Source organism: Malaclemys terrapin, chromosome 8, assembly GCF_027887155.1.
Source record: "Malaclemys terrapin pileata isolate rMalTer1 chromosome 8, rMalTer1.hap1, whole genome shotgun sequence".
NCBI lineage: Eukaryota > Metazoa > Chordata > Testudines > Emydidae > Malaclemys > Malaclemys terrapin.
The window spans coordinates 15467414-15487006 of record NC_071512.1 but is presented as its reverse complement, the minus strand read 5'-3'; the positions used below and the strand labels follow the sequence as shown (position 1 = coordinate 15487006).

At 43.9% G+C, this 19593-nt stretch overlaps 1 protein-coding gene across 3 annotated transcripts in view; it reads left to right on the top strand.

Annotated features, from left to right (window-relative positions):
• AFF4 (ALF transcription elongation factor 4) overlaps positions 1-19593 on the top strand; it is a 77336-nt gene that overhangs the window by 31331 nt on the left and 26412 nt on the right. For all 3 annotated transcript variants that reach the window (XM_054036552.1, XM_054036551.1, XM_054036550.1), the window contains 5 exons: positions 1316-2110; positions 3487-3531; positions 4182-4268; positions 9356-9392; positions 11604-11652. In XM_054036552.1, the coding sequence (XP_053892527.1) occupies positions 1355-2110; positions 3487-3531; positions 4182-4268; positions 9356-9392; positions 11604-11652 (974 nt within the window). In that variant the 5' untranslated portion in view covers positions 1316-1354. The remainder of the gene's footprint in view (positions 1-1315; positions 2111-3486; positions 3532-4181; positions 4269-9355; positions 9393-11603; positions 11653-19593) is intronic.

Here is a 19593-nt window from a genome sequence, read left to right as displayed (position 1 = left end):
CTTTATATCCGAATTCATGTTATATCGGGTAGCGTTATATCGATGAAGCAGTGTACTTTGGACCATTTCCCCACAAGCTATCAAAATAAGTGTGCATGGACCTCTACAGGGTGGCCTAGTTGATATATATTTTTTTTCTCTGTACCTGCTGTGCCAGTAAGGATGTCTGTCGTTAATGTCTAGAGGCAGGCAGCCATAGTCCATCCTCTGCTGAAAGAATGATGGCTGCAATGTGAGATTTAAAGCCAGGAACTATATGGAAAGATCTTGGCTCAGTGAGGGATTTGGAGGACTGTGTGGAAGGGGACATTGAATATAGAAAATGCATATAATAGCCCATCTTACCTATCTGGCAGTTGAACGGTCGTTATTTAAAACAGCTGAACTGGGCTTGTATTAATAGATAAGGTTGGTTTTGTTTGTGCCAACCTCTAATCATTTTCTAACGCATTAGGCAAAATTTTCTCTGACTCTCTGGCCAGTCAATTGTCTTGTCTACTTTTGATAGATAGTTCTTGGTTTGTGGAAGATTCTGCCATTACAATATTTTCATTTTTCCCCCTGCACTCAGTCTATGATATTTCATAAACTAATATCTGTAATCTAGCTACCATTTTTTGGTAATAGGAAGCTGCATTTAATGTTAAACTTGATCAAGCTTTATGGATATGCTATTAGTTATATTAGCCCACTGAAGGCTTCTTGTTAGTGGTGCACAGCCAAATGGTCTTTTACTACGTGGGATTTTCAGCCTTTAAGAATAAAATATGTATAGTTTGAAGACAGACGGGGGAGAGAGTAAAGATAAAATAATTTAAAAGGATGAGTGAAATGTTAAAAATAAGATGACTAGCTTTAGAAATCAGAAGGGAATAATAACTACATAGTTCTTTGTGTATTAATTAGGAGAATAACTTAGTACTTCTCTAGAAATTTTCATTGGGATTCTCAGTCACCAATAGGAACTGAGTGCCTAGCTCCGTTTGACAACACTGAAAAATCTCAGCCTCGTCCTGCTCTGAACTGGTATGCAGAGTCCATTTATTACTACTTACGTATTAAACTTAATAAATTATTTATTTAAATTTAAAGGGATTAAAATATTAAGAACAGGAGGCGAAACTGGGATGGCACACAAAATAGACTTGGATGCTAACTTAAGTTCTTAATTCTGAATTTTGGGTTTACTACTCTAGTTTTGTGTCAAGTCAGCTTACCTAAACCAAGTTGTATATATCTTAGATTTAGGAATCTCATTTTAAAAATTCTTCTTAAATGTATTTTTAATCTTATATTTCTGTTATACTTTGCACAGACCAGCAAAGAAGATCAACTGTCTAACCGTATTCAGAGCATGCTTGGAAATTATGATGAAATGAAGGATCTTATAGGAGACAGATCTCTACAAAAGCTTGTTGGTATTCCCAAACCAACAGTACCATCAACGCCAGATGAAAAATCAAACCAAAGTTTCTTTGGTGAACAGAGACACAGTACCAGCTCTCATCAGAGCAGCAAATGGACTCCTGTAGGACCAGCACCTAGCACTTCCTCCCAATCGCAGAAACGGTCCTCAGGTTTACAAACTGGACACAGTAGTCAGCGGAGCAGTGGCAATAACACTAGCAGCAGTGGCCAGAGGCATGACCGTGACTCATATGGTGGTAGTAGCAGCAGCCGCAAAAAAAGCCAGCACGCATCAGAACATTCCAAATCCCGTTCTTCCAGCCCTGGAAAACCACCTGCTGTTTCTTCATTGAGCTCCAGCCATTCCAGGTCTCATGGAAGTGATCATCATAGCAAGGAACATCAGCGCTCAAAATCTCCACGGGATCCTGATGCCAACTGGGACTCACCTTCCCGTGTACCTTCATTTTCAAGTGGACAGCACTCTAACCAGTCTTTTCCTCCTTCACTAATGTCCAAGTCCAGTTCAATGTTGCAGAAGCCTACTGCCTATGTAAGGCCCATGGATGGACAGGAGTCTATGGAACCAAAGTTGTCCTCTGAACACTACAGTAGTCAAACTCATAGCAACAGCATGAGTGAGCTGAAGCCTAGCAGCAAAGCACATCTAACCAAGCTTAAAATACCTTCTCAACCACTAGATGTAAGTTGGTACTAAGTTTTGGGGGGTTTATCTTTTTTCAGCATCAATGGCTGGGATTTTCAGAGGTGCTTAAGGGCGTTGGGTGCCTAACTTCTATAGGCTCTATTTAAAATCCCAGCCTATATGGCTACAGTTAACTTACTATAAAAATACAGAACTTCCCATTGGAAAGTGAAGCAACTTTGTAGTTTGTCAGTGGGAAGTCGCACATTTTTCTTTTGTATTTTAAGGAGAATTTTGTTTATTTCCTTCTACATCCCCAATATGCATGTCATGGTTTTTACATAATTGCATACAATGTTGGAGCTTTTATGGTCTCTGGTTCTTTCTGATGAGTCATATGTAATGAATTTCACTCTCGGTTATGTTCGATTGTGGCATAAACCAAATTCTCTTTTTGAAGTGTAGTAATTGTTGTGCATAATATACCTATAGTTTTCTAAAAACAATGTAATAGGTTTCAGAATATAAGCAATATTTTTTTCTCTGTATAGGGCATATTTAGCTTAAACATGTTTTAGTGGTTTAGCTACTCTTGGAGTGTAGAGTATAGGTTGCCTGCATCTGCACAGCCATGTTGAGGATCAGTGTAGTTTAAAATTATTTTAATAAGATGCTATTGCATCTACTCTTAGCCACTTGAATAGCGATAACTGGGAGTCTTTTAGATATTGCAAAAAATTGGCTAAATAAAATGTAGAAAAATAATGGCCGTGGTTAAAAATCATGCATAAGGAAAGACATCTATGCCAAGTATTCATAAATGTATGCATAATTTATATTTTACACTAAGACAGTATTGCAGCTCTCCCCTCTCCCCTACATGTATTAGGACAGAGGTACAGGGAATTATTAAAGTACAAAACTGTAAGTAGCCCTTATTATGCTCTAATTAATAATGCAGTTCATGAGAGAACAGATCTAAAGTCATGTTATGGGTTACCATTATGCTTTTTCAATCACTTGAGTTCAGATAGTGGCCAGTGACTTGCCTCATGAACTTATAGTTTAAAAAATAAATAAAGCCCAACTTTCAGATGTTTGTAAGACACTGCCTTGTTAAAATCATGTTAACATTTAAGTGAGGAATACAGGTAAGGAATTAGAATAACATGATTTTTTAGTATATTTCATTTCTGTGTGCCAGTGCTATACAAAATCTAGGATTTCTGCAGTTTGGGAGATATCCTATCCTAAAACTATTGCTGGTTCTTTAATCTAGCAGTGCTACTTCTCTCACTGATTCTGGATGAATATCATCAGGACTTGGGCCACAAACAAGCGTAATTTTAAATCCGGTGTGTTAAGGGGCGGGGCGGGGGGAGAAGCCTTAAAAGGTATAAATATAATAGTTAATCCTGAACTTTGATTTATAGGCATCAGCATCTGGTGACGTGACCTGTGTGGATGAAATTCTAAAAGTAAGTTGTCTGTTCTTCCGGTTCTTGACTTTATTCATTAAATAAACAAACACTGCTAAAGTGGGGAAATGGAGTACTTGCCCTGCCTGCACATGGGAGAAAATCAGCAGTGTCCCAAGAACTCCACTTACATTATCTGACTCCCTAAAAATCATCAATGTGCGAAGTACGTGGATTCCAGTTTCTGCTGCAACTGCTGTTAACCTTAAACCTGTTGTGCCCTTCAGTTTCCTAGATCTTCTTACTAAGTATTGACACACATTGACATCCCTGTTTTAAACTTGCTGGTAGAAGTTTTGGAGGAACAGAAAGCAGCTTATCAGTTCTATGTGTTTTCTTTGTTGAATGTATTTTAGTGTCCATTTTCATGGGCAAACGTTTTTTAAAGAATTTTCAGATTTTTCTGCAAAAGTTTGTTCATTATATAGGCAGAGAATGGAACTGCATACTCAAAATGCTGTCAAATGGATATAGTAAACAGAAAAAAAACAAATTAGTCTATAATATTAAAGTAAATATTCTTAGGTTTTACATCTAATGATTATAGGTAAAAATATTTCACACAAGTGTGTATAGCTTTTTAAAGTTGACATTTTGATGTGTTTTAACTTTAACGTATAATGGCCTTTTGCTGTTTGGTTTGTTTACAGGAGATGACCCACTCTTGGCCTCCCCCTCTGACTGCTATTCATACACCATGCAAAACAGAGCCATCGAAATTTCCTTTTCCAACTAAGGTTAGTGACTGACAAACCTAACTTTATATTTGTTTAGTAGTTAAATATTGAGTGACATTAAAACTAGAGAAACTCCTTTTAAAGATCAAGAATTGCACTGCAGGGTTTTAAAGCTCTTGTTGTTAAATTCAACTGTGCATTGTCATTTGGGGCTTATTTGAATACATGGTAACCCTTTGTCTGAAAATCCATCCTGGCTTTACAGCAGTACCCATGATAGCCCTGTAAAGAGCACAATTCTGTTCTTTCCCCATCTGCATTCACTCAACTGCTGTATCTTCCTGAAAGGAACAAAATTGGGAGACAGTATCTGTCTGCTGTGGCTTCAGTCTCATTGAGAATAATAGGAAATGACAGCCATTTCGAAAGAGCAGTTCTTCATTGATTTTTCTGTAAATAATGTTATTTTCCATAAGCAGGGGCTGAAGAAGAAACTTTGTTATGAAGAGCTTTGTTGTCATGACCATTAATCTTAAAAGGTTCTTTTCAAAAAGTAACCATTGCATCAGATCTGTTCAGTAGGAAAGGAAGGGAAAACTGCTGTGTGTGAATGCACATGAGAATGTGGGTAGGATCAAGAGGGAGAAGGGAAACTGGACAGTACACTATGACTGCTTTGTGCTGGTCTGTAGTGGGATATGCACTGGTAGGTCTGGCCCTGAAAGTTTAAAATAAAACTTATTTTTTTAAGTTGATAGTACATATCTTCAGATCATTGGAAATATCCCATAGTAACATTCTCTTTTAGTATTTATGTATAACATATTTAATTAAAAACAAAATAAAAGATAATTTCCAGATGAAAACTACATTAAGAACTGCTCCTCCCTTGCCGCTGTTTCAGCATTTACAGACTTAGCAAATGTTACTTCATAAATAACCTTTATAATGTTAACTGAATAATCTTCAAAGTCATAAGTGCTAGACTTATTTTTTGTAATGAAAGCTGAGATTTTGGAGCATTGTGGGCAGACTCCAGAGGAAAGTAAGAGCCCACTGAATGACCCATTTTGATCCCTGATAGAGAATAGTTGAGTTATAAGTATATTTTACTTGAAGTTTATTTTTGTCAGTTGTTTTTCTATGTTCATCTATTTCATTCTTAACATCTTATATCACTTGCTTTTTTCTGGGAGGAGCGGAGCACAGTCCTCTATGTAATCTCCAAGATTAATGTAGCTGCCTTGAGCTGTGGTGAAAATTACTAATATGGTTCTCTAAAATGCTCTGGCCAGGTCTCATGACACTCCACGCCTCTGCTGTCAATACTTACCCACAAACAGAGACCCATCCTCCCTGAAGAGAGCAGAATGGGGGACCTGCACAGCCTTGTACCTGTCTTTCCCCTTTGAACTGTACGTTCTTGTTTGCTGCTGTCCTGTGAGCTGAGAATTTACAAAGTATTCTACAACAATTCCTAGTTTTACTTCCTGATAAAAATCCAGAAACTAGTCTCATTATTTCATTATCTATTCCCTTTTGGTACTTACTGATCTTATCAGTGTAATGATAGATCTAAAAATCTTGCACAAACTACTTTCATCCAAGCTTAATTTGCTGAGTAATACAAAATTGGCAACCCAGCAGTAATACTTAAAATATTTTATTAAGAGAACAAAGTTAAGTTTCATAATATTCAGAACTAGTATGTAATAATCCCAATATGCTTGAAGAAGAAATCTGTTTCTTTATAGAATGTTTTTTCTCTATCTTGCAAACATGTGCCTATTTGTTATTGTAGGGTTGTTTATGAATTGTTTGGCTTGTGGGCCTTTGACTTGACTTTCCTCCTAAGCATATATATTGAATCTTTTGTATGGGGTGGGGGAAAGAAGCTATATTAGATTACTTGGCCTTGCTGACATACAAGAACAAAAAGATAGGTCATATTTTTGGACCTTTATCAACCTGGATTGTGTTTCTTAAACCAGCTTGCAAAAAATTCCATTTATGGCTTCTCCTTGTCTTCTGACTTCTAGCCAACTTTTTTATTCCATGACTATGCATCTTAGATGAGGAACTCTGTTAAATACTCTCTGCAGATCCAAAGCCTATAATTTCCTCTGCCATGTTGTACCCCCTGTCATTCTTGGCAGGAATATTTTCCAAGAATTCCAGCAAGTTAGTGAGCCATGGGTTTGTTTAGCCTGAAACCATAATGGAATGTAGAAAACAAAACAGAACAGTGGTTTACTTTAATCAAGCTGTATTGTCCTAAGAGGATTTGATCTCTTCAGAAACTGTACTTTCTTCACACGTAATATGCTGCTAGGTTTCACAGCATTCTACTTGTGTGCTAACACTTGGTGTGTCTCGCATGCCGTACTACAAATGTAGGCACTTTTCAGTGGTCTAATGTGTCAACTTAGATTGTTAGGGCAAGGACTGTCTGTTTGATGTGAATTGTGCCTAGCATGGTGGTCCCAGATTCCTTGATTGGGCCTATTGGTATTACCTTAACATATTTAATAATGGTAAAGCAGGTCCTAAGCAAGAACAAAGCTGCATGAAATTGGCTTCTTCACAGGATTACCTTTGTAGATCTTTTGTTGTAAGAAATCTGGGTAAAATTTTTGATGGAGCTTAGGACCCTAAATGCTTAAGTCACGTTTGAAAATTGTATACTGTCATTTGGTTTGAGCCATGGTCTGAGGCTTGAGTTTACTGCTCCAGCCTCACGTAGATTTCCTGCAGACGACTGTCCGACTCCAAAGGCAGAATATTGGTATTGTATATAAAATATGTCTGTATGTGTGTGCGTAGATCCACACATACCACCCAAACATCTTAAGAGCTAAGCGTTTTTTGTACAGGTGAAAGTTGCTCAATTGTGAGTCTGAGACTGAAGTCTGCTCTCCACAAAGCAAATAGTACAGCAGCATTGTAAACTTCTGCCCTGGAGTACCTCAGCTGTGCCCTAGAGAAGGGATGGCTAGGGAAAGGGAGTTTTGTTTCCAGGTTTATTCGGTCATTGACCTCTGAGTATCATCAGTGGCATCGATTAGGGTTGATTGTGCTGCTGTTAAGTTAGTAATATGGAAAGTGGAATTGAGACCACAGTCTCGTTTCAAATAGAACCCAACAGCCATCAAATGGCAACCACTTTCAGTCACTGCTACCTGGACTAGAGCCAAGCTGGCAACCTACCTAAGTACTGCATTACCATTCTCCCCAATTATATCCAGTCTTCCCTCTCTCTGCCTTTTATGTCTAAGTGCAGTTTGCTTCCTGCTTAAATCTCTTCATTGCCTGTCCTGACCAGTCTGTCTGCTGTTACTCCCATTAGATTAATATGGTCTCCTTCCTCTCCATTGTTTCTCATTTGTCCTTTCCTAAGTAGTCCCCTGGGAGATGATACTGCTGGAAATAACTTTGTAGCTGTAAGCTTGTGCTTTTACTTGTCTGAGTTTCTTAAAGTGAAATGTGTTCAAAACCAAAATAGATTATTGGAAAATGGATTTAAAACAAAATATATCTTCATCAAAGCGCACCCTCAGGGAATGCTATGGTGTGACTTAAAAACATTTAAGTGACACCAATGGATAATTGCGCAGACATTGTTTTATAGCAGTCACAATGTGTACATAGGAAGAAACAGATGTAAATTGCTATTTGTATGCTCACCCCAGGATGGTAGCTGTCTACCAGTGCTATTGAAATTAGGCAGCACAATAATTTTCCCACTATCCTGTCTTCCATTTTGAATGATAGCCTACCGCATTTGGCCTGCTGACTACTTTTGGCCATGGAGGCAAAAAGAAACCAAATAGCAGATAGACATACTGAATGTCAGAATGATTGAAATATAAAAACCTGTCATTGCTTTAACCATTTTCATGTTTCCAAAGTTTATCTGGTAATTATTTATTGAAGCTGGGAAGATGTCACGAGGCTTCATTTTGAGTTAATTTAAATTTTTACTTTTTTTTTTTTCTTTGACCAAAGAAGCAATTTTTAAAATAAAACCTATAAAACAAGATGTCTTCGGGAAAAGGGAATCTTTAGCAGAACACAGTGAGCTTTGTACGCTGCAGTGAAGAACTCCAAAGAAATAAAACCTCATGTATTACTGCTTCAACAACTTACCCTCTGCAATAAAAAATTGAAAAGCTGTAAAAGATTTTTAAGAACATCTAAACATGTTGTGTAAAGCCCTTGTTTGTTCAGAATGTTTACAGATACCATTATGTACATGCAGCACTTCAGTGAGCCACTTGCTATGGGAGGTCAGTTTACAGGCTTATTATAGAAGCTACAACCCACTATTGGTAGATTACTTGATTCTTCTTGGCAAACTGGTGAAAGAGTATTTGAATGAAGTATACTAGATTCAATTTCCTAAGTAATGCATTTCAAATTGAGTCATGCATTTTCAGCTATTTCATATTTGTAGGGCCAAAGCTGGACTGCTTTAAAACAAGGTTATGGTCAGAAAAGGTGACTATATAAATATGACATTCTTATTCGGCAGTCTGCTCCCTGTACCTACTCAGTCAGATCTGTTTATTTAAGAACTATAAAACAAGCTTTTGGTTTTTTTAAATTACATTTAGCAGGATTGACTTTACACTACTGCATGGGGGAGAGCTGGATTTTCTGAAATTAATCAGCTTCTGGTGCCAGGGTCTCTACTGCTGATGTCAGAGCCAGAATGAACATGGCTTGATTTTCATGGCTAGATTTCCATATAATTTGGGTATATAATTTACATAAGTGAATGAGTCTAACTTGTGAGCACTGCTAAGATAATTGTACATGAATTAGGTGTCAAGTTGCATGGGTAACTGGAGGGACAGATGGGCTGGTGTAGGAGGAGGGTATGGGCAGGCCTACTGAAGTAAGTCCCTGTGCTAAGACCATGGGCATGGGCTTGGGCTTGGAATGTCTTTTGGGATAGGTGCAGGGAATTTGAGCCCAGAGGAACAATGAAGTACCCTCATTCCTTGCTTGTGCTTCACTCTTCTACTTAAGTCCTAATATACTGCAGTAATTTAGAAGAATAGGGGGCAATATGATTCAGCCTTTACTTTCATCATTAGTTAAAACTCCCTTTTGAAATAATCGTATGTAACTTTTTATTCCCTTAGGAGTCTCAACAGTCCACTTTTGGCACTGGAGAGCAGAGTGAGTATTTAAAGTAGTTTCATATATTTTAAAAAATATTTATATAAAATGTTTTCATAATGATTAACGTCCCAAATGCCTCTTGGGCTTCTTGGCTTTTTTTAAATCTACATCTTCCAGACAGGTCACACAGGTTAAAACCCCAAGTTAGCATTTCCATATTTTCTTCAAGTCTTACTCTATAAAATAGATAATTGGCTTTCTTTTACAAGTCCTGTTATATGATCTGAAAGGTAATGATTAAACTGCATTGTGGTTGCTGGCTTCTAGAGGAAATACCTAGCTGTACCCAGTCATATTACTGTAATCCTCCGAAAGATGCTTTCTCTTTGGAGCTGATTGAAAATTATAGTGATAATTGTATGTGAAAACTCGAACCTCGTTTCTGAAAGTCTGATGTCCAGCAGGCAAATTAATGTGTGTAGTAGAATAAAGCATAGGTTTGTTTTATAGCTGGGGACAGCAGCCAATCCACACTGTAGCTTCCCCTTGCTGTGGCACTCCATGCTCACCTTATTGGGCATAATTCAAAATGGAGAATATGGTAATATCAGGAACTCCAGGGTATGATTATGCATATGCTCACTCTCTGCTGCTACCAGAGTTCTTTTCAGAATTTGAACAAAAGCAACAAAGCTCTTGTTGAAATATGTCTTTCCTTTTCCACGAGAATGACTCAAATGGATTATTTACAGGTAGTGCATTTAGTGTGATTGAAACACAGCCCACACTTGTTCACTTCCATCAGGCTTTACCCTTCATACCCCAAATAATTAATCAGATTAAGTAGTAAAAGCAGAGAGGCTTATTCTTATATTGACAAGCCACTTACTCTAAACACACAATAAAGAGAGGAATTAAGGAAATAAATTCAAACACTTAATTAGAAAACCCATTGCTATGGTATATGGGCCTATCTATAAATGCTTCATATAGAAATGCACTGTAAAATGGAGAGAAGCCAGCCTGATCAAAGGCTAGGAGTGATTCTCAACTCCTAAATATTTCATTGAAAACCAAATTATGACCACTTCAATTTTGACTTCTGTTGTGGTGCCCTGGACAGAAGTTAGGAATTTAAAGTGACCTACCTTGATTGGTCAAAATGGTGGGATCCTTACTCAGCTACTGCAGAGCTGAGTAGGGATGATGCTGAAGCTAACGTTAACATGACGCTACCGGCTGAGTAACACCATGTCTCTGCATGCAGAAAGCAGTAAAATTTTTCTAGAACAGTGTTTTTAACTGAGAGAGAAGGAAAACAATTTGTTCTTTCACAGCATTCAAAATAAATGAAACTTACTGCTGTCTTAAAAAAAATAAATCACTTGAAATAAATACACAGCAAAGAAAAACCCATGTCTGGGCTGTGCCTGCTGACTTTGGCTTGTGGGGTTTGGGCTGCGGAGCTGTTTCATTGCTGTGTAGACTTCCAGGCTCAGGCTGAAGCCCAAGCTCTTGGACTCTGCAGGGTGGGAAACAGTGCTGCAGGCCCAAGTTGGTTGGAACGGGCCAGCTGCAGGTTTTTCTTTGTTGTGTAGACATACCCTCGCTGTTCTTGTTGGTGCAGTTGCCTGCTGTGCTAGCCTTTCACCTCTGGATCTTCTAGTTCAAATCTAGGTAAGCTGATATTCGTGAAAAGCAACAGACGGTCCTGTGGCACCTTTAAGACTAACAGAAGTATTGGGAGCATAAGCTTTCGTGGGTAAGAACCTCACTTCTTCAGATGCAAGTGAGGTTCTTACCCACGAAAGCTTATGCTCCCAATACTTCTGTTAGTCTCAAAGGTGCCACAGGACCCTCTGCTGCTTTTTACAGATTCAGACTAACATGGCTACCCCTCTGATACTTGATATTAGTGAAATAATCCTGTTAGTCCCAGTCTAAATCATGTATAACTACACGAAGCAAATAGAACAATTCAGCATGATTGGCTCTGCTTAAGAGAACCATAAAGCAGGCATAGAAAGGGTGTATTGCATATCAGGGTTGAGGTGAATTGATGGAACTGTGTGGGAAGTTTGCATAACACCTGCTTGCATCGTATCTGGCTTAAACCAGTTGTGTTAGTCCCTCCATTCCTCAAGTGCTAAATTCACTCAACCATTCTTGCCTCCAAATTAATCTAGGATTTTTATTTCTTGTAACTTTGAAGTGTCTTATTTTGCTGTTCATTTTTAAGGAGTGTTCTTTTTTCTTTTTTCCCCCCAGAAAGATATAATCCCTCATCAAAAACGTCTAATGGCCATCAATCGAAATCGTAAGTTGCTCTTATGAAAAGATTAGAACATCCTCTCCAGTATTTCCCAAACTACTATTTCTGAAGTGTTTTTGAAGGATTTTGGCCCATTAAGATGACTATAGCTATTTCTCCACACTTTAACGTGGATATAACAGTTCTTCTTCGAGTGCTTGCTCATGTCCATTCCCTATTAGGTGTGTGTGCTCGCCACGTGCACCGGTGCTGCAATTTTTTTCCTTAGAATTATCCGTAGGGGGACTGGCTCTGGTGCCCTCTGGAGTGTCGCCCACATGGCGTGGTATAAGGGGTACTGCTGGCTGTCCCCACCCTAAGTTCCTCCTTGCTACCAGTGATGGTGCTGGAAAATCTGCTGCTTCGGCTAGCATTTTCGTTCTCTTTCTTGCGAACTTTGAAAACCTGTAAAATAGTTTTGTATATAGTTAGTAGTTTCTTAGTTAAATCCTTAATAGTTGTCTTCAATTCGTCGTTAGTCCCGAATGGGACTCAGCAAGGGGAATGGACATGCCCATGTCCCCAGGCTTTAAGCCCTGGGATCACTGTAAACGGCCTATGCCCGTCAGCGATCTGCTGTCTAAGGTGCTTAGGCGGGGGGCACATAAGTGACAGGTGCTATATCTGCAAGTCCTTTAAACCTAGGATGAAGAAGGAGCGCAAAACTTGTCTAAGGGCGCTCCTAATGGAGTCGGCACTCACTCCGGCACCGGAGCAGCGGTCCGACTCCGCACCAAGCACCGTGGCCTCCATGCGCAGTGCTCCGTCGGCGCCGTCCACGGCTCCGGTCATGAAGTCGAAGAAGAATGTGAAGGGATGATCTCCTACAAAGAGAGGGCTGGAGCTGAGCCACGACCCATGCCGGGCAGCTCAACACCCCCTTCAGGAAGTCAGGCTCCAAGTCAAGCAGTGCAGCTCATCCCATACTTTGCCTGCGACTCCGGATAGCGGTGCAGGCCATGACCAGCTTCAGGTGCCATCGATGCCCAAAGCCCTTCAAGCAGCTCAGGAAATTCTGATGCTACTGGTGCCGCCCACTCCGGCTCCAGCAGTACCCCAGTCTCGGGGAAAACCTGCTTTAGGACCTAGGGCATGTGTCCCTGCCTCAGTAGCACTGTTCCCCATCGAAAGTGACGTCCTGCCATCGCTTGCCTGTGCGAAGCAGTCATGCCTCAGACTAGAGTGGCAGGCTCAGCAGATTTCCCCCCCCTTTGGTCCCCACACTGGAGGCACTGATCAAGAGATTTGAGGTGTTCCTTGCTGGTGAATTGGCGCAGACCCTCTGGGGCACATGCCACTCAACAAGATCTCTGGGACTGGCCCCGACCATCTCCCAGGGCCTGGTACCGATCACTGGACCGATCATGGAACAGAGACTGCCGATCACCTGGTCATCATCACCTGTCTCCTAGGAGGAGATCGCCCTTCTCAGGAGGATCCTCCCGACAGCCGGCCCATAGTGGCTCCCAGTCCCGTTTGACATCCTGGTACCGGTCGAGTAGCGAGGCGTGGATCACTGCGTGTCTGACGCAGATACATCAAACACAGTCAGTCTCCAAAACACTGACCGAGACACCCGACTCGCTCGGACAGGTCAGCTTCGGGTCCCAGCAACCGACACTGGTTTGGACAAGAGCCACCACTCTGCCTGTTCCTGGTCACCCGGTACTGCCGCTCCACTTACAGCTCCGGCACGGAGCGATGTTCCCTGACTGCGGGACAAACCCTGGTACCTGTGGTGATGCCAGCATCGATGGCACCAAAACCGGTTCCATGGCCCTGAGCGCAGTGCTGGTGCCATAGTACCTGTGGAACCCTTGGGAGTTCACCCAACCATCCCAGACTGTCTGATTGGTGTTGGGAGCTTTGGAGAGGCCAGCGGCCTTGGTATCCCCTCCCCCTCTGGTTCTCGAGGCTTCGAGGAGTAAGACCCCACAGGTTCAGGAGTACCCAGGAGAGCAAGCTGCTAGACCACCAATGGGTGTGGAGGTTCCCGCAGCACTGGCATTGTCCTCCTCATTGCCAGACAAGGCTATCACAGGGCCCAGTCACCCAGTTCCTCAAGATGACACCAAAGCGCACCAGGAACTTTTGAAGAGGGTTGCTTCCAACCTGGGGCTTCAGGCAGAGGAATTGGAGGAGTTATCCTTTTGATGTCCTCTGTTCCTCGGCTCCTTCCAGGGTGGCCCTACCCCTTCATGAAGGGGTTTCCAAAATCACTAATGCCTTGTAACAGACCCTCTCTTCCTTGGCCCCCATCTCTAAGATGGCCGAACGCAAGTACTTTGAGCCAAAGAAGAAGCATGAGTACTTGTACTCCCACCCTGCCTCCAACTCCCTTGTGATAGAGGCGGTTAACCACAAAGAGAGGCGAGGACAACCCAGGGCTACCCCCAAAAATAAAGATTCGAGGAGGCTGGATCACTTTGGACTTAAGATTTATCCATTCTACAGCCTTCCGCTGAGAGTGGCCAACCAAGCCCTCCCTGGCAGGTATGATTTCAATATGTGTCCAGCCATGGCCATGTTCGAAGGGTTGCTCCCCGAGGCTTCCAAGAAGGAGGTCTAAGCGATTCTCAATGAGGGCATGACGGTGGCCAGGGCAGCCATCCAGGTGGCATTGGACTCCGCTGCTGCCTGCACCATGGCTTCCGCTGTCTCCATGCGGCGAGCTTCCTGGCTGCTCCTCTCTGGGTTGTCCTCTGAGGCTCAGCCGTCCATGCGGGACTTGCCCTTCAGCTGAGCCTTATTTGCGGAGCAAACGAACAGCAAGTTGCATAGCCTCAAGGACTCCCGCACCACCTTGAAAACCCTGGATCTGTACAGCCCAGCCCCGGTGCGTAATGGTTCAAACTGCAGCAGCCTCAGGGCCAGGAGAGCCAGCCTTGGCAGAACCAGCCCCACAAACGAGCCACGGGCAACAAGCAATATGCAAGCTACCCACCTCCACCTTCTGCCCAGTCGGGCTCAACCCGTGCCAAGCAAGGGGCCAAATGATGGGTGCGCCCAAGGGCGACCTACCAGACTATTCCCTGGATCCATCTGTCCCAGTATACACCAACCACCTTTCCCTTTTCTTCCTTGCTTGGACCAGTGAGTCCTCAGCACAGTGGAACAGGGTTATACTCTCCGGTTCCTTTCTTCTCCCACCCACCTTTCCCACCTGCCTTGACCATCCCTCTTCAGTCTCCTTGCGCAGGAGGTAAAGGGGTTGCTGCAGCTGGATGTGGTGGAAGAAGTTCCTCTTGAGTACAGGAACAAGGGGTTCTATTCTTGGTACTTTTTAATCCCAAAGGCCAAGGGCAGTCTATGGCCCATCCTGGACCTGTGAGACCTCAATAAGTACCTAAAGAAGCTAAAGTTCCACACGGTCTCCCTGGCTTCTGTTATCCCCTCCATGGATCCGGGAGACTGGTATGTCACCCTCGACTTGAAGGATTCATACTTTCACATAGTGATCTTTCAAGGACACAGACGCTTCCTCTGGTTTACGGTGGGACCCCACCACTACCAGTTTGCGGTCCTCCTGTTCAACCTGGCAATAGCACCGAGAGTGTTTACCAAGTGCAGGTCCGTGGTAGCGGCTTACCTCGGGCACTGGGGTATCCAGGTCTACCCATACCTTGATGACTGGCTTGTCAAGGGCAGTTCCAAGTCTCAAGTCCAAAGGGATGTTGTGGTGCTTCAAGCCACGTGCCGCTCTCTGGGCCTTCTGATAAATGACAAAAAGTCGACATTTGTGCCGGTGCATAGGATAGTTCATTGGAGCGATCCTCGACTTGACCTGCGCCAGGGCGTTCCTGCCACGGGACAGGTTCCATGCATTGACGAACCTCATTGTGGAAGTCTCCACGTTCCCTCTGACTACAGCTAGGGCCTGTCTGTGCTTGCTGGGCCACATGGCAGCGTGCAGTTACGTGGTCCGCCATGCCTGGCCCTGCAACAATGGCTGGGTATGGTCTATTTCCAGTCTCGGGACCCCCTGGAAAAGATCATTACTAGTTCCCAGGCGATACTTCCCTCGCTGTGATGGTTGACCGACCGCAGGACAGTCCTGGAAGGGGTTCCGTTCGACAACCCCCCCTCACTCCATCGAGCTGGTGTTGGACGCTTTGGACCTCGGCTGGAGTGCACATCTCGGCGACCTCCAGACACAGGATGTGGTCCCTGGAGGAGGCAAAGTTGCACAGAAATGTCAGAGTTCCAAGCAGTCTGTTTGGCGTACGGAGTCTTCCTGCCCACCTGTCGGGCAAAGTGGTCCGAGTCCTGATGGACAACTCAGCCTCAATGTTCTACATCAACAGGCAAGGGGGAGTGCGCTTGTTGGCTCTTTGTCAAGAGGCACTCCATCTATGGGACTTCTGCATCAGCCACGAGATTCACCTGGAAGCTTGACACCTTCCCGGCATCAAGAATATGTTGGTGGACCACCTCAGCAGGGATTTCTCTCACTACGAGTGGTTGCTCCATCCAGAGGTAGCCTGCATGACCTTCCAAAGGTGGGGAACTCCCCAAGTCGACCTGTTCGCTACCAGAGAGAACAGAAAATGTCACCGTTTTGTTCTTTGCAAGGTCTGAGCAAAGGCTCCCTCTCCGATGCCTTTCTCCTGTCATGGTCAGGGAGTCTGTTGTACGCGTTCCCTATATTTCACTCATCAGCAGGGTCCTGGCAAAGATCAAGAGACAAAACGCAGGTTGTTGTGATCGCCCCGGCGTGGTCTTGCCAGCATTGGTTCGGCACGCTTATGAGCCTGACAGCAGGCCCTCCATGGCCCCTGGCCAATCAACCAGACTTGCTGTCACAGGATCACGGTCGGCTCCTATACCCCAACCTCAAGTCCTTCCACCTCTCGGTGTGGATGTTGTGTGGCTGAACCCAGAGGACCGGACCAGTTCAGAAGGAGTCCAAGAGGTCCTCCTGGAAAGTAGCAAGCCCTCAACTAGACTGACTTACCTGCCAAGTGGATGAGGTTTTCCCGTTGGGAATCCGAATGGGGCATCTCTCCTTCGCGTTCCTCCATACAGGCTGTCCTGGACTACCTGCTCCATTTGAGGAACCAGGGCCTGGCACACTCTTCCATTAGAGTGCATCTTGCGGCCATCTCTGCTTTTCGCTCGCCAATCCAAGGACAGTGTTTTCTCATGACATGATGATCAGATTCTTGAGAGGGCTCGAGAGACTCTTCCTGCAGGTATGGGCTCCTGTCCCGCAGTTGGATCTTAACTTAATCCTTTCTAGGCTCACCGGCCTGCCCTTTGATCCGCTGGATTCCTGCTCCTTTTCCCACCTGTCTTTGAAGGTCGTGTTCCTGGTGGCAGTGACGTCGGCGAGACGGGTCTCTGAAATTTAAAGCCTTGACCGTTTATGGCGTTTCTGAGGTCTTCTACATAGACCAGGTTCAGCTGTGGCCCAACTCAGCCTTCCTGCCAAAGGTGGTATCAACCTTCCATATGAACCAGGACATCTTCCTCCCGGTGTTCTGTCCCAAACCGCACAGGACCAGTGAAGAGAGGCGTCTTCACGCGTTGGACGTCCGAAGGGCCTTGGCTTTTTACTTAGAATGTGTCATGCCTGTCCGTAAATCAACTCTTCGTTGCTACGGCAGACAGGATGAAAGGTCTTCCAGTGTCCTTGCAAAGGATTTCCAATTGGATCACCTCATGCATAAGGACCTGTTATGACCTGGCGGAGGTTCCACTGCCGATTGTCAGAGCCTACTCAATGAGAGCTCGGCGGCCTTCCTGGCACATATCCCTATCCAGGACATCTGTAGAGCTGCAACTTGGTCCTCTGTTCACACTCATTATGCCATCACTCAGAAGGCCAGGAACGACGCTGGGTTCAACACAGCTGCGTTGCAACCTACATGTCCGTGAACTCCTACCCACGTCCAGGGGTACTGCTTTGGAGTCACCTAATATGGAATGGACATGAGCAAGCACTCGAAGAAAAGATAGTTACCTTTTCCATAACTGGTGTTCTTCAAAATGTGTTGCTCATGCTCATTCCACAACCCGCTTTCCTTCCCCACTGTTGGAGTTTCTGGCAAGAAGGAACTGAGGGTGGGGGGAGCCGATGGAGCCCCTTATACTGTGCTACGTGGGCACCACTCCAGAGGGCGCCAGAGCCGGTCCCCTACAGATACTACTAAGGGAAAATCATCCAGCACCAGTGCATGTGGCGAGCGCGCACACACCTAATATGGAATGGACATGAGCAACACATCTCAAAGAACACCAGTTACAGAAAAGGTAACTGTCTTTTCTTATGTAGAATCTTAATTCTTGTTGATTACCAGAAAATGGCTACCCAAGCCCACGTGAAAAGGACACTTTCCAAGATAGTCTCAAATTTTATGTCACCAACTGCTGTTTCACAAGGGCACATGTATGCACATTGCTTTTCCTGCTCTCTTTTTTTGTTGTTGAACGTTAGCAGGATATTTAAAGAAGATTTCTATTCTTGGGATTTCTTTGTTTCAGTACTTTGACAAGAATGAGGAGGGCAGGTAGGGTAGAGGGACATTTTTAAAATAAATGTTCATGGTTGCAGAGAAATCCAGTTACCTGGGTTGTGAAGTTATGATCTACTTTCAGCTGCTAACACAGGGGTCTCAAACACGTGGCCTGTGGAGTTATTTGCTGCGGTTGCCAAGCTTCCCTCACCTGCCACGCCCTCCCCCCCAGGGTGCCGCGTCCCTGGTGCTCTGCCTACCTCTAGGTGCTTCCTGCTGCCAAACAGCTATTTGGCAGCGCTTGGCGCTTTCCAGGAGGGAGGGGGAGGACCGGGGAGCCGTGCGCACCGGGGAGGAGGCGGGGTAGGGGATGGTGATTTGGGGAAGGGGTTGGAATAGGGGCAGGAAGGGGGCGGCGACTTTGGGGAAGAGGTTGGAATGGAGGTGGGGAGAGGTTGGGCAGGGGCGGTGCCTCATGGAAGGGGTTGGAATGGGGGTGGGGCCAGTGGCCGTGGTAGGGGTGTGTATCAGTGATGCGGCCCCTGGGCCAATGTACTAGTTCTCATGTGGCCTTCGTGGTCGTTTGAGTTTGAGATCCCTGTGCTAACAGTTACAAAAATGGTTTGGGGGGCTCTGATATTCTGTAATTAGAGGATACAGTATGGAATATGCTTAAGGAAGCTTAAATTTGGGGCCCTGTCTTCTGCTTGAATACCAAACATTTATCATACAGGTGTTGATACAAATGTGGCAAACTATATTAAAGTACCTGTAGACCAAACATTACACTTCATCTGTCTGCTACACAACCATAAAAAAAACCCCACAGTGTAACTAGAAGCTTCTTGATTAGTGTTGTTGTTGTTTTTTTTCCTCATAAATTTTGGTGACTTTATTCTTTATAATGAGCAAGTTGGGAGAAAATTTGACACCTGGTGCTCAAAGGTTAATTGTTCCTAGAAAATGCAAATATGTACACCAAAGTAAGTTTTTAGTGGCTGTCTGTATATTACTCCCCGGGGGCATTCTGCATCAAAGAATTAAAAATTCTGTGCACAATATTTTTTAAAATTCTGCACATTGTATTTGTTAAAATAATACTACATAATCACTCCAGTTTCAATTATTTTGATAACTTATTTCAAAATACCTGTCAGCAAGTATGCCTGTAACAACACAGACACACACACAAATTCCCCCAGAAGTAGAGAGTTAAAGAAATCCCTATGACCACCCAGTTCCTGTTTCTCTACCCTCTTCCTCCCCTCCCCGAATTCAGCCACGGGGGGGCCTCCCCAGCCAATACATCTGAACCCCTTGTTCCCCTATAGCCCAGTTGCAGGGCACCCCTTGCTCAGATACCTACAACCTCTGCTCCCCAGAGCCCAGCTGTGGGATCCCACCCTCTCCAGAGCCTAGGGATCCAGAGGGAGAAACAGCCTGATGCTTGGTCCCAGGTTTCTTTCCTGTGCACTGCCGTCTCCTTCCCTCA